This window comes from Etheostoma spectabile, chromosome 8 (assembly GCF_008692095.1).
Source record: "Etheostoma spectabile isolate EspeVRDwgs_2016 chromosome 8, UIUC_Espe_1.0, whole genome shotgun sequence".
Taxonomy (NCBI): Eukaryota; Metazoa; Chordata; class Actinopteri; order Perciformes; family Percidae; genus Etheostoma; species Etheostoma spectabile.
In genome coordinates this window covers 8,499,339-8,514,334 of record NC_045740.1, presented here as the reverse complement: position 1 = coordinate 8,514,334, position 14,996 = coordinate 8,499,339, and the positions used below count along the sequence as shown (strand labels likewise).

Genomic DNA, 14,996 nt, shown 5'->3' with positions numbered 1-14,996 from the left:
CAGTGTACACTTGATAATTAAGGCTTAATATTACCCTTTTCTGCACAGTTTAGGCTACGATGTTTAGTTATTTATGGGAGAAAAAATGTAGCCTAGCCAACCATTAGCCTATCAAATAACCCACTGACCTAACGTAGACATACACAATTTGACCATTAGCACCTTACTTTACCTTAAAACTAGGGTATTTTGAAGTAATACAAGTCTCTCGTGGTTTCAAAAATGAATGTAAAACATATCATTTAACTAATTAAGATGAAAAAAAGATAAATTAAACTGCATGTTATTTACGCGGTAGGCTACAACAAGCTAGGCTATCTACAGTATGCTATGGCAACGCTCAAAATAACCCAAATGAGGGTGACCAGATGAGAATGGGTAAAACTCGGGTCGGGATGGGACGAGGGGAATTTCAAAACTCCGGTAACACTGCAGGGCTCCAGGGGTATTTCCCTACCCAGCCAATGGGCAGCCGACGGGAGCTGGCAGCAGGACAACTCACCATGAACCGTTTTTAATGTTCTATATAACTAGGCTTACAAGGAGAGGCTGCTCTTGAAACTTTGCTCTAATTTTCGGGACAATTTCGGACAACTGGGACAGGATTCGCTTGGAAATACGGGACTGTCCCGAGTCTTTCTGATCTGGTGACCTTAGCATAAGAGGAAGAAAGTAAAGTTTGCCTGTGGGTTCATTCACTGACATTTTATTTTGGTCGGTAGGGGAGTTTGAACAGGCAGCAGCAGTTCACCTCGTGATTATCTATCTCACTTCACTTTCACGCGCTGTTGCACCGACTTCAGTCAGCTATAGCTAATAAGTGATCATGATGAACACTTTTTTGCTTTTGTTTGCTTTGCTGTCGGCAGCTTCAGCTTTTCACCTGCCGTCTGAACAAGGTAAGCTGCTGTGATCGTACATTTTTTGTGGTTGTTTACAGTACACTTACTTTTTACTTACAGTACGTTGAATTGTGTAACCACTGGTGTTAGCTTTCACTTTCATAATCTACCATGGCGTTACATTTATTAAATCTGTTCTCATTGTTTAATTCTTTGTATTACATTGGCTACATTTTGACATGTTTTCAGACGAGTTTCACTTCAAGTCATGGATGGCACAGGTACGTTATGTATCAGTTATATCAATCCAACGCTGTGTAACAAATGTGTACAGTATATGGTTATAAGAGGAAGTTACCTACAATGAAAATGAAAAATCACTGTCTCTGAAGTGTGATGTTCAAGTGCGAGCTACATGCAACCGTAGAAGCTGATCACTACTCATGTATGCCCATAATTTATCTTTAATATATAGGCTATGTAGCAATATTAACAGCAGTAACCCCCCATGTACAGCACAACAGAGTGTACAGCACGGAGGAGTACTATGAGAGACTCCAGATATTCACTGAGAACAAGAGGAGGATTGACAAACACAATGAAGGAAATCACACATTCACAAGTAGGAAGAGCATGTTATTGCATTTTCTATTTTTTTTCCTCATGGTCCATAGTAAAATATTTTAGGCATTGTTTCATCTTTTCCTGCAGTGGGGCTGAACCAGTTTTCAGACATGACATTTAGTGCATTTCGAAAAGCTTTCCTCTGGTCTGAGCCACAGGTACAGTATTTCCATACATACAGGAAGTTGTATACACAGATGTTTTTAGAACAGTAGGGCTTTTATTTAGCATATTGTCTTGTACAGAACTGCTCTGCTACCAAGGGGAACTACTTCAGCAGCAACGGACCACATCCAGACTCCATTGACTGGAGAAAGAAAGGAAACTATGTGACAGATGTTAAGAACCAGGTGAAGTTTCACTTCACATCCACACACACACACACACATTTTATTTTCAGTTATTGATCTTGAAGGTTACAGTACATTGATGCAAGGTAAAAGAGTTTCTGGTGATAACTGATAACTCCAACTATTTGTCAAATTGCCAAATACATACGTGTTAACAATGGAAAAGTGAACAAATAAAAATATTTCCTTAAAACAGTCATCAGGCATACTAAAACACACACACACACACACACTTCTACAATGCAATGCAAAAAGGAAATAGAGTAGCTGCTCATTGCTGGAAATAAATTCTTAAACTTATTGTGGATAGTGGTGAAAAAAATAATATTTAGTTGTCTCTTTGTTAAGTTTAATTGGGGGTGCCCGGGTTGCCCATATAAAGAGGTTTACTCCTCGACGCAGCGGGCCAGGGTTTGATTCTGACCTGCGGCCTTTTGCTGCATGTCATTCCCCTTTTATTTCTTCAGCTGTCTTGTCAAATAAAGGCCCAAATATGCCCCCAAAGTTTTTTTTTTAATAAATAAATGAAAAAATAAGTTTAATTGGCAGTTTAAAGTTGCAGATTGATTGATCTAATAGCACATCTCATTCCCTGTTATTGCAAAACAGTAAAGTAGGCCTATGTTTATTTCTTTTGAACTCATTTAAGAAACAGTATACTATGACTAACTAACTAAATAAGAACGGTAATTACTGCATGCATTGCAGTAATTGCTGGACCGGTGCTAACAGTAAATGTTATTAGCTCTACCTGTGCTTTTACGGCTGTGACTTCTCATGTTTTCTGGAAAGAAAAAAATGGCCTGTGAATCTGTTTTATTTCAAAAATCACATGGCTTATTGTGTAAACTTTTTTTCTTCATCAAAGGGGAATTGTGGTAGCTGCTGGACTTTTTCCACCACCGGCTGTCTGGAGTCTGTTACCGCCATCAGCACTGGCAAGCTTGTACCATTGGTGACAATCTTTCCCTTCACTTTCAAACTGTTGCCCTTGTACAAAAACTATAGTTCCAATGTGATAGTGAGTGCAGGTTATTAATGGATATATTTTTACTTATTACTAATTACTTAGTCAGAACAACAGCTGGTTGACTGCGCTCAGGACTTCAACAACCATGGATGTAACGGGTGAGAGTCAAACACTATGTTTCCTTAGTCTTTTGATAGTTTTCCTGCATCACCATGGACACAATTTTATAACAAGATCTCAATTTGTTTTCTAGCGGCCTTCCCAGTCAAGCATTTGAATACATTATGTACAACAAGGGACTGATGAAAGAGGAGGACTACCCATACACAGCTTACGTAACTAAATAATTTGCCATCCTACAGTGTAAACAAAACTAAATAATAAGTAAACTGATTTTGAAGTCACATATTGTATGGCTTTTTTTTTTGAAATCAGGAAGATACTTGTGCATATAAACCAGAACTAGCATCTGCGTTTGTGAAGGAGGTGATAAACATAACCGCGGTGAGTGAACATCAATATCTGTCCTCCAGATAGATGTCTTTATGGAACAGCCTGTGGTTGATAAAGTTTTTCTGTTTCAGTATGATGAGATGGGGATGGTGGACGCTGTCGCTACACGCAATCCTGTCAGCTTGGCCTTTGAAGTGACCCCTGACTTCATGCATTACTCCAAGGGCGTGTACACCAGGTGAGCAGACATCACGGGAATTTTGTCATGTATGCTCTTGGAAATTGATTTGTCTGTCAGTTTTCATGCGTACACTTATACTGTAAACGGGTGATCAATAAACATGAGTGGGGAGAGTATACCATCTGATACAGTATACAAAGGCACAGCCCATTATATAGCAATGTATACTATGCTAAATAATTAATACATAGTGTACAGAATTTGCTTCCATAGGGTGGGAAACTGGTTAATCTAGTGTTTTTCCATTCTGGTTTTCTCTAGCTTTGAGGTGTAGCTCACATCACTAAATAAATGTCTACATACAGGTGACTCTGTCTTTACAAAAAGCCCACACATGCTCCTGGTTTTGTTATAGAAATATATACCCTAGAACCTTCATGAATATTTTACAAGATAAAATCCAACTCCCACCAACTAAGTCTCGGGACAGAGATATAATAGCGCAATCACAGGCACAATCTGTTTCTGCTTTAGTAACAATTTCCCTCATTTATCAGTATCAGATAACCCTGCAATTTTGACACATGCATAAATACATAATAATACACACGTGTTTGCTCGCTCACTTGTGCATTCAACAAAATGAATTGAGTTTAATTAGGATCAAATTTAACAGAACATACTGCACTTTTTAGAGTTAAAAATGTAACCAAAATAGGAGTGGTGAGGCAAGGCCAAATTTACCACATGGATAAGGATTGGAAAAACCGTGACTAATATATATATTTATTATAACATTTTGTCTGCACTATGCGTTTAAAGCACCCATACAAAGGCCTGTTTTTGTCAGTAAAGCTGTAAGACCTGAAAGTGGTTAGTTCCTCATTCTTTATCAAAACAGTCATGTTAATAAAGTTGGATCTAACTACCTTCTCTTCCTTCTTTCAGCACTAAATGCCACAAGACCACAGACAAGGTGAACCATGCTGTGTTAGCAGTTGGGTATGGACAGGATAGTGGCACTCCTTACTGGATAGTAAAGAACTCATGGGGATCTGGCTGGGGGATTGGCGGGTAAGTCTTCTATTTAATCACATACAGGAAAATATCACTAAATGTATGGCAACCAAAGAAAAATAATAACAATGTTCTTCTCTTACAGATATTTCCTTATTGAGCGTGGGAAGAACATGTGTGGACTTGCTGCCTGCTCTTCTTTCCCAGTGGTGTGATTTCTGCATGGTAGCAAACTATAAAAGGGCTGAAAAGGGAGCAGAGTCCAGATTTCATTTTATAATCAAGATTGTTTTTTTTACATAATCAGTATGCTACTGTTCTTCTATGTACAGTGTGTTTTCTCACAGTGGAGTAAATCTTAACCTCCAGTGAAACACAATGATAGGCTGGATTAAGTCATATTAATCAATAAATTGGAAATTATCACTTAAATTCCAATCATTCAATTCATTGTAGTTAAATTAAAAATGAAATATATTCTATCTTTTGTTGTTTGAGTCTTTCATCACACTATATTGCAGCTGTGTGCAAGTATAATCCATAATGACATCCATAATTTCACATAACGCATTGCATGTTAACATAAAGTAATTTAGTGGTTAAAATATTGACATTATATTGAGTCAAAGATTATTGGGGCGGGTAAAACTATTACAATTCTGTGTATTTACATCCCACTATCTCAACGGTATATATTTACTACCAGTAAGAAACATGTAACACATTATCAAATGGGAAACTAATTTTAGGAGCCATGGTGTAAGACTCCATTTCCCAGAATCCTCATTCCTGCTCGACCTTGGCCAATAAGGAGTTAGTTTGCTAAATGGGCGCAAAAAGTAGTCTCTCCATGGATTGAAGGGTCTTTCCGAAGAATGTAAACGTAGCGGTTGCATTAGTAACCAAGCTAAATGCACTTTAACTAATTACAACCCAGCGGCGAGACAAACTTAGTGCGAGCTCCGCTCACTTGTCTCATCCATTTTGTGTCGCGAGCAATGCTGAAGAAACTGGGCGCCACTTCTTGAACTGAGCTCGGACTGATAGCTAGCTAGCTCAGCTTTTTACCGATAATGTCCAGTCTTCCACAAAATAACTTGAAGGAGCAGCTGGCGAGGCATAGCAATGCCGCTCAGAGCAAGTTTTCTCTGGCTAAACCCAAAGCGGGGTAAGTCTACCGCGAGCTCACAATATAGGGAGGAAATTACACCAGAAAGCTGACGGTACACCTGGCTTTGAGCTTCCATTTAGTTATCTTTCAGCTGTGCTAACTGATAAACACTCTAGCAAGCTCTTAGCTAACGTTAGTTATGTTAGCTTTGTTAGAGATAACTTACTGCGCTAAGTGTAAAGCTGGTTGCAAAGAGTCTCATGCATCCAGAACAAGTACTTTCACAACTCGATATGACAGTGAGCTAGACTGAGATTGAATTGGTTTATGTGTGGATTCAGCATGTTTGTGTTAACAAATGCTGCACTATTCTGCACATCAGTTAATTGTGAACTATACATTTAATTATAAACTAATATTTATGTTTGTTTACGTATTTCCTGCAGCTGCTAACTCATAACGAAGCTATACTACGCACCACTTTTGAATCAAAAACATAATGATTTGGCTGTACTCACTTGTATCAACTGATCTGACGTGACATCCTGTGGCTGCAACTGCTGTGCGTCTTCCGGTACCTGGACACTGCTATTAAAATCAAATGTGACATTCAAAGTAAATCAGCCATGCGCCCCTGGATACTCTGCATGTCGATGTTAATTCCAAAGCTAGTTGTTAACAGTTGTTACTGTTAGCTGTTATATTTATCAGGTTTTCCAAATTTAAAGAGAATGTTGGAAACTTCAAATTAGACTATCCTCTTAAACAATCAAATGAAATGGTCATTACACCCTTGCTCTTAACTGTACACATGTTACATTATGTTTTCATAATTTCTCACTGGTTTATTTTTCAGGGCCTTTTCTTTCAAAAAGAAGTCATCAGGTACAACCAAGGTGGAAGTCCCGACCAAGGTAATCAGCTCTAATGTTTTGGCAAACAGGAATGTCAATGTTCCTAACAGTTTGGTGACTAAATCTCCTTTGGCATTTTCAAACAAGCTTGAGAGACCTCAAAAATCCCAAATCAACAACTTCTTCCCTGTAAGTTCAAAAGGCAAGTTGGACTCCATCAGCCCAGCAGGTAACTGTGGCCAGACCCCTTCAGCTTTGTCTGCTGTTAAGGTGACGACAGCTCCAGCTAAATCTGACAACCAGTTTACTAAAGACAATGGAGGCAATTCCACAACTCTGGATGCATATCATGGATTCCCGGTGGATGACTGGGATGATTTTGATGACTTTGAAACTCCTGTCAAAGCAACAAATGACTCATTCAGTTCAGAAATATCTGGGAAGAGTATCAAACCAGTGTCATCTTTTAGTGGGGAAAAAACACAATTCTCTCTTATGACACCAGTGTTGAACAACAGTTTTGCAAACAAAAATGATCCTCCCAGAAGTGAAAAATCTTGTATGGAAACAGATGAACTGGAGAACAGTGTCAACAAATCTGCAGTTTCACCACGACTTAGTTTGAATCAGGAGCCGGCAGAGTTTGAGGTTTCTCCACTTAAAAGGACCCGAAGACGTCCTCCTCCTCCTCCTGCTTTTCTGAAGTCTGTCATGAGTGATAGTGAAGAGGACAACAGTGATCTGCTTGAGCCTTTTAAAGGACAGACAGGTAACAAGCTTTTTGTTGCAGCAATTGTGTTCTATTTGTATGTTGTCGGGAAGATATGTGTATGGATAGCATGTAATTTAAAAAGTAGTCTACACTTAGACTATATCTTTTTGACTTTTTTAGACGATAAGAAAAAATGGATTGACCCAAAGGTAATACAGCTTGAGGACGACTCAGAGCCTGAAGATGATCTAGAGTACATTCCCCCTTCTCCGATACCTGATGACATCTCTTATAGTACTTCAGCAATGGAGACCAGGTCAGTTTTGTTCAATTATTTTTTTTTCCTTCATACAAGATCATGCATCTACATGGTATTGAATGTAATGACTCTTAAAATAGATGTGTATTTTCTGTAATCAAAAGCAGTATGAACACAGTTATGAGTTGTGCTGTTAACGGAGTACTCCACCTGTTTAGCATTGCACTCCTGTAACATTGTTGGACTAACAATAGAAAGTAAAAAAAAAAATTAGGGGGGAAGTGCCCGGGCTCAGTTGGTAGAGCGGGCACACATATCTAGAGCTTTACTCCTCAACGCATCGGTCCTTTGCTGCATGTCATTCCGCCTCTCTTTCCTCTTTCGTGTCTTCATGTCATTCCGCCTCTCTCTCCTCTTTCATGTCTTCATCTGTCCTGTGAAAATGAAAGCCAAAAAATGCCCCCAAAAAATAAATTAAGGCAGCAGTGATATCTTTTTATATTCCATGCACACCAGCTGGTATTTTCAGTTATGAATACTAATTACAATAAAAGGCATCAGTTGAGACATCGATTGATCCAGACTCTGGCCTATTCCCCCTACCCACCCCTCCACTCCTACCACAGGGTTTTTAGTTTCTTTTAGTAATTTAGTATTTAGTATTTATGTATTCTCTGGTATGATTTAATACAGACTTTGTATTGTTGGGTTTGAATGTGCCTGACCACAGGTCTCACAGAGGAAAGATAAAGTTCTTTTGATTTGATATTACCTTTTGATAGTAAATTGATTATAGAGGGTGTGTTTTTGCCAAGGGTTTACGATATTTGTATTACTGTAATAGGTATTATAGACTCATGTGTTTTTAACTGGATTTGACCTAAAGGAGAATTTACAAAAAAAACAAAACAGAATATAACTTCTTCTTTTTTTTCAAACAGATCGAAATCAGTGGATGCTGAAAGCAGAGATATTCCTGTGCAATCAAAGGGACCCATCACAGCACTGCATAAACCCTCTGATCACCTCTCGAAAGACAAACCAAGTTTGTTTTTTCTGATTGGCCCAGATCTTTAATAAGCAAATCAGTACTCTGGTATTTGTCCCTGTTCACTAATTTAGTATTTTCTGTCTTCTGATCGCGTCACAGATGAGCAACTCTTCAGTATCATGCAGTCCATTTGTTCGCTGGTTGATTCCATCCCTGAACATGAAGTGATAGCTCTGGCCTGTGGAAATGAGCTTTTGCTGAAGAGGGCTCAAAGGTGTGTACATTTAAATGAAAAACAGCTTTGTTAATATTCATGATATATAATGATATCCGGGTGTGATTGCAATCATCTGCCTTTCGCCCCCAGGAAGAGGATTCTTGCAACGGGTGGTGACGGTTTATTGAGGATGCAGCCAGACAGCACTGTAATTTCTGAACCCAGCTTTAAAGAAACATCTTCTTTTAGGTGTGATAATTCCAGTGTTATGTCATCCAGCAGCTCTATGCTCCTGGACTCCAAGAAGCCTGCTCAGACCAGGAGATCGTCTGTCATCTCTGTGGACTATGCCTCTGATCACTCAGACAGTATTATTGACATGCAGCCCTTGCACAATAGGAGCAGCGCAACATGTATTAAGAATCAGAGTCCATCAACCCACAGCCTCACAAATCCATCTTTTAATTTCTCTCAGAAAATGACAACAGATCTGGATGGTTCAGATCTCGTCTTTTCTTCCAAAAAGCCAGAGACTGTTGTTCAGAATAAATGTAATACCACAGCAGCAAGTACAGCAGCAGAATACCTAGAACCAGATGACTTTTACATTGACGACTTTGACATAGATGACCTAAATGACTCCGATATTCCAGATTACTTTGACGGACCCCCAAGCTCCAGCACTGTGACTACAACAGTGAACGAGGGGGGACCAAGCAAGTTTTCGTGGGAGAAGAAACCAACAACACCTGCTCCCACACCCAAGCCTTCAAAGATCTGCTCTCCTGGTAAGTTAGCATGGCATGGGAAAATGTGTTTTTAGTCATAGAAATGTGTCCAACAAGCTTAATTGCATCAATGTATATTCTCAAAAACCTGGTCAGTCTTTGCATGTGTGTGCATTATGTTAATTACAAACTAAAACTACAATATGTCATTAATTAAACACAGCTTATTAGAGTTAAAACAATAGTTGATAAACCAATCAAAGGAACACAGATCAACCAGCTTTCTTGATAATTGAATAATTGTCTTTTTTTTATTAGCAAAAAATCACTGGAATTTGTATATTTGCTGTTTAAGTCTGATATGATGGTTAATTGAATGTCATTGAATATTTCAGCTTGGGCTTTGGTGAATTGTGATGGGCACTTTTTATACACCAAACAGTTATGAGAATGAATACTAAGTCGTCTTTGTTCAACCCTCAGCATATTTCTTAAGTGTGATTCTGAAATGATGCACACCTGAAAAATGATACACTCAATAAATACAGACCTTTTACGTTAACGACGGTCTTGTGGTGCTTTTTACTGACTTGGCTTTAATGCTTTCTGATGCAGAACCCAACTTCAGAAACCCAGCCCATGATCGCTTCAGAGGGTTCAACTTCCCCCACTCACAGGAGATGATGAAGATTTTTCACAAGCGTTTTGGTCTTCATCAATTCAGGTTCAATCAACTAGAAGCAATTAATGCAACGATTCTGGCAGAAGACACGTTTGTTTTGATGCCCACGGGTTAGTAATTATCAAAAGTTTCAAAAACAAGTTTTATCCATGTAACAGTAGAATAGGATGTGAACAACATTAAAAAATGTCCACATTTCTCTGTAACTGATGGTATTTTTAGGTGGAGGTAAAAGCCTGTGCTACCAGCTTCCTGCCTGTGTGTTACCAGGAGTCACTGTGGTCATCTCCCCACTCAAATCTCTTATTGTAGACCAGGTCCAGAAACTCACTACACTGGATGTAAGTATGTTTGTTTCTGTTGGATCAGTATGAATATATGACCTTGTTATATGTGTGGTACTCAGAATATGTATTTTATGTTAATTTCAGATCCCAGCAACAAGCCTGTCTGGTGATAAAAGTGACAGTGAAGTTGGGAGGATTTATATGCAGCTCTCAAGGAAAGAGCCCATCATTAAACTTCTCTATGTCACTCCTGAAAAGGTGAAAAAAAAAAGTGATTCAAATTTTAAATTGAATCTGTGTTTGTTTTCCTGCTTTCTATAGATAAAGCTAGTAGTAACTATGATGTTTACACAAGACGGATGCATGTTTTTTTTTCTCTCCAAGGTGAGTGCAAGTAACAAGCTGATCTCCGCCATGCAGAACCTGTACGAGCGAGGCCTTTTGGCCCGCTTTGTCATAGACGAGGCCCACTGTGTCAGTCAGGTGTGTTCCTCTGCTTTATACACAATCTGCACTATCCTTTTATTTTTGCAACAGCCATTGTGAATCATCCTGCGACCTTAACTCTTTTAGTGGGGTCACGATTTCCGTCCCGACTACAAGAGGTTGCATGAACTGCGTCACAAGTTCCCTAACGTGCCGATGATGGCCCTGACAGCCACTGCCACTCCCCGTGTTCAGAAAGACATCCTCAGCCAGCTGAATATGACTCGGCCACAGGTGTACGTGCTCCATCTCATGCTGCAGTTTTAAAAAGTTCCATTTTTATATTCTTGAATTCAAACAAGCAACAGCTTAAATCTATCCTATTTTCAGGTTCACCATGAGTTTCAACAGAACAAACCTGAAGTACGCTGTCCTACCCAAGAAACCCAAAAAGGTTGACGAGGACTGCATCAGCTGGATCAAGAAGTACTACCCACGTAAATAATTTAAAAGTACTCTTTCTGATCCCGGTTATTTTAAGAACGCTGACGTAACTATTTTTTTGCAAATGAACTCTGATTTGTATATGAACACATCCTGAAGTCTGTCATATCTGAATCATTTTAAAAAGACAGTTCTATGTTGAGTTATTATGTTATATTTTCTGTGTAATTACAGACCCACTTCTGACTTTGTCTTTTGTTTGTTAACCTGCATCTCTGCATGTTGCAGGTGACTCTGGCATCATATACTGCCTGTCCCGTAATGACTGTGATGCCATGGCGAAGAGTCTGCAGAGCGCGCGGATATTAGCTCTGTCTTATCACGCAGGCCTGAGTGACGGTGACAGAGAACATGTGCAGAGCAAGTGGATCAACCAGGACGGCTGCCAGGTGAGGTCACCACTCGCTCGCTGCTCTAATATGAAGATACGTAGTAGATGGTACTGGGAGACAAAGCATGAGCATGAAAATAAGGGAACATTTTGCAAACAGTAAAATAGTAGCTGTTTAAAGAGGCACATTGCTCCTGTTTCACTGTTTCGTTTTGCCTGCCAGGTCATATGTGCCACAATAGCTTTTGGCATGGGCATTGACAAGCCAGATGTTCGCTACGTGATCCACGCCAGTCTGCCTAAGTCAGTGGAGGGTTACTACCAAGAGTCTGGGAGAGCTGGAAGAGATGGAGAGATATCTCACTGTATTCTCTTCTACTCCTACACTGACGTCCACCGCATCAAGAGGATTATCAACAGTATGTGACCAGATTATAGACCTTTCTTGTTGCATGTAAATTTACTAGTATAATTTTCGTGTGTGCCTGTGCGTGTGTGTGTTTACACATATACTGTGTGTTTTGTCTCCACCATACCCTGCACCTATGAAATCGCTCTAAGCATATTTACTTTCCTAATGACTAAATGTAAATATTACTCATGTAGACTCAGACGGCTCTTTTTTTTATTTTTTTAATCACAGTGGACAAGGAAGGTGACAGACACACCAAAGCGACACATTTCAACAACCTACACAGCATGGTGCACTTCTGTGAGAACATGATGGAGTGCAGAAGAATTCAGCTGCTCGCATACTTTGGGGAAATGAAGTTCAACAAAAGCTTTTGTAAGGACCACGCAGACGTCAGCTGTGACAACTGTGCCAAACCCAATGTAGGAGTCATTTCTTTCTTTATTTGTTGCAAATTCAAAACCTACCTCGTCTTTTCTAATTGAGTTTAAATATACCTGTGTGCAGCAATACAAGATGAGAAACGTCACTGAAGATGTGAAGAAGGTTGTGAGGTTTGTCCAGGAGAACTGCGAGAAAGTTGGAGCAAGGTTTGGCAAGACTGCTCAGCAAAACCGACTGACGCTAAATATGTTGGTGGACATCTTTGTTGGTAAAGTACATGCATGCAATGAAAAGGCATTTTGCAACTGTGAATCCTGCATGATGTCTTATACTGACGTCTTCATATTCACACATGGCAACTGAGAATGGTCTGAATGTGGGCAATTGTTTCTTTCTGTTAGGGTCTAAGTTGGCCAAGGTACAGACAGGAATGTTTGGGGTGGGAGGAGCTTACTCTAGGCATAATGCTGACCGTCTCTTCAAAAAACTGGTACTGGACAACATCCTGGAGGAGAATCTTTACGTCACTAACAACCGCCAAACTGTGGTGTACATCTCTGCTGGATCCAAAGCCATGGCCGTTCTGTCTGGACACATGCAGGTAACTTGACATCTACAGTATATTATCAACTGTATGTCAGCATGAAGAGCTAGATATGTAGCATTTATTAAAATGTATAGATATTAAACACTAACTGGCACTTGTTTTACCGCAGGTGGAGTTCTATGAGACCGAGAGCGCGTCTAGCATCAGGAAACATAAAGCTGCTGTGGCTCAGATCTCCCAGAGAGAGGAGAAAATCCAGGAGTGCCTTAAGGAGCTGACGGATCTGTGCAAGCACCTGGGGAAAGCGTTTGGCATTCACTATTACAACATCTTCGCCACTGCCACCTTGAAAAAGATATCTGGTAATTTCTGAAACAATTGTTAAGCCTTTCCTTTAAATTGCTCATATGATACAACACGTGTTTTAAATTTGTCAAACTTTTTTCACATGAACAGAGAAACTTTCTTCAGACCCTGAAGTCCTCCTACAAATTGATGGTGTGACAGAAGACAAACTGGAGAAGTATGGAGCTGAAGTCATTCAGGTCCTACAGAAATACTCTGAGTGGCAGCTGCCTGGTAAGAGACCCAACTCATTGTTTTGTGTTATTCTCCTCATTTCCTTGACTGCTTTACCCTTTTTTTGTTCTGCATATTGTGGTATTAATCCTATATTGTCTTGTAGAAGAGGAACCGACTGACAATGGTGGAGATGGGTGGATAGACACGGCACAGGGCCGCGCGTATGGAGATGACGGGGACAACACAGAGTCTTCCACGTACTTTCGTAATAAGCCTGCACAGGGACAGAAAAGAAAGAAAGCTCCATTCTTCAACTATTCCAAGAAGAAAAAACCATATGGCAACACAAGTGCCAACTCTAAAGGGTCTGTAATCTATTTGTCTCACTTGTTATCAAGTAGCTGGGATCATATTTAGCAATAAGCTTCACTTCATTGCTGAAACCGTATTTCAACGCCCCCATGTATTCTTTCTTTTTTTTGGTGTTGTGGATTCAGTCGTGGCTACAGCAGCAATAAATCGTGGTCGTCGTCCAGCTCCAGAGGTGCAGGCCAGGGGTCCAGGAGCTCAGCAGGAGCTGCATCAGCAGACAGGAGACCGGGCTTTCTGACAGTCCCAACCCCTCAAACCAACCAGCGACCCTTTTTGAAGCCAGCCTTTTCACACTTGGGCTAGAGCTGTCCTCTGGCTCGGACTTTCAAGGATAGCAGACTAATTTTTCACTACATTTTCAAACCAGTTGTTATTAATTGTTGTGAAGTATTTAGCTGTTATAAACCAACTGTTTATTGAAACTGCTACAATTAATAATTTATGTTCTGTACAATTATTGTCTTGATGTATGTTTACATTTCAATGATGTTGTAAATTGTCACTTTTTTACTTTCCATTGTATCGTCATTTTCTTTTTTTAATTAAAGACACATTTTCAGAGAATAGATTGAAAGATTTTTATTTTTCTTGCTGTGTGCTGAATCTGGGTTGTACCACAACGCCAACAGGAGCCATGTCACATTTTTATTCAATGTTTATTTCAAGTTTGAATAGTTTTATTTAATGGCACCAGTTACAAGGGACTATTGGAGAGAAACAATATGTTATACTGACTTGTACAGAAGGTTACAGTACAAACATGGGTTCGGAATGGATCAGACTGAACAAGAACTGGATTTGGCACATGGATTTATGCTGTGTGTGTGTGTGTGTGTGTGTGTATATATATATGTATATATGTATGTATGTATATATATATATATACATCATACATAATACATACATACATCATACACTTGTATATAACGTAATTAAACAGCAATGTCCAATCCCATGATAGAACCTTGCAGACTACATAACACACCACCAGACATGGATATATATTATTGATGTGTATGCACAGCCGTGAGTGTCTGCCTACTTGGGCTGACAGAGGGCCAAAAAGCACATCAAGGTGTCTTCAGTTATGACTACTTTAATTTCTCAATCCTTAGTTCTACATGCATCAGCTACATTAATGTGACGGGGATTTTGGCAATTTAGGAATTAAACTTAGGTAGCCGATTGTGTCTAAATCACTTGATTTCATCATCTAAACT

The 14,996-nt window shown here is 39.5% G+C and overlaps 2 protein-coding genes across 3 annotated transcripts; both read left to right on the top strand.

The window, feature by feature from the left end:
* Positions 1-625: 625 nt before the first annotated feature.
* Positions 626-4,934, top strand: ctsh (cathepsin H). The gene is made up of 12 exons (XM_032523713.1): positions 626-899; positions 1,092-1,123; positions 1,359-1,464; positions 1,554-1,624; positions 1,712-1,816; positions 2,685-2,771; positions 2,889-2,944; positions 3,040-3,121; positions 3,222-3,290; positions 3,371-3,477; positions 4,369-4,494; positions 4,583-4,934. The coding sequence occupies exons 1-12, from the start codon at positions 827-829 to the stop codon at positions 4,650-4,652; spliced, it is 984 nt and encodes a 327-aa protein (XP_032379604.1). The 5' UTR covers positions 626-826; the 3' UTR covers positions 4,653-4,934.
* Positions 4,935-5,193: 259 nt separating this feature from the next.
* blm (BLM RecQ like helicase) lies at positions 5,194-14,340 on the top strand. 2 transcript variants are annotated; one of them, XM_032523711.1, is made up of 22 exons: positions 5,195-5,605; positions 6,405-6,462; positions 6,550-7,171; positions 7,295-7,430; positions 8,315-8,418; positions 8,524-8,638; positions 8,732-9,369; positions 9,925-10,101; positions 10,214-10,332; positions 10,423-10,536; positions 10,663-10,761; positions 10,852-11,000; positions 11,095-11,201; positions 11,437-11,597; positions 11,763-11,958; positions 12,183-12,373; positions 12,459-12,603; positions 12,737-12,936; positions 13,052-13,244; positions 13,339-13,461; positions 13,568-13,769; positions 13,902-14,340. In XM_032523711.1, exons 1-22 carry the CDS (start codon positions 5,511-5,513, stop codon positions 14,077-14,079), a joined length of 4,122 nt encoding a protein of 1,373 aa, XP_032379602.1. In that variant the 5' UTR covers positions 5,195-5,510; the 3' UTR covers positions 14,080-14,340. The 2 variants fall into 2 exon arrangements, with proteins under 2 accessions (XP_032379601.1, XP_032379602.1); XM_032523710.1 differs by having other exon boundaries at positions 5,194-5,605; positions 6,405-7,171.
* Positions 14,341-14,996: the final 656 nt, after the last annotated feature.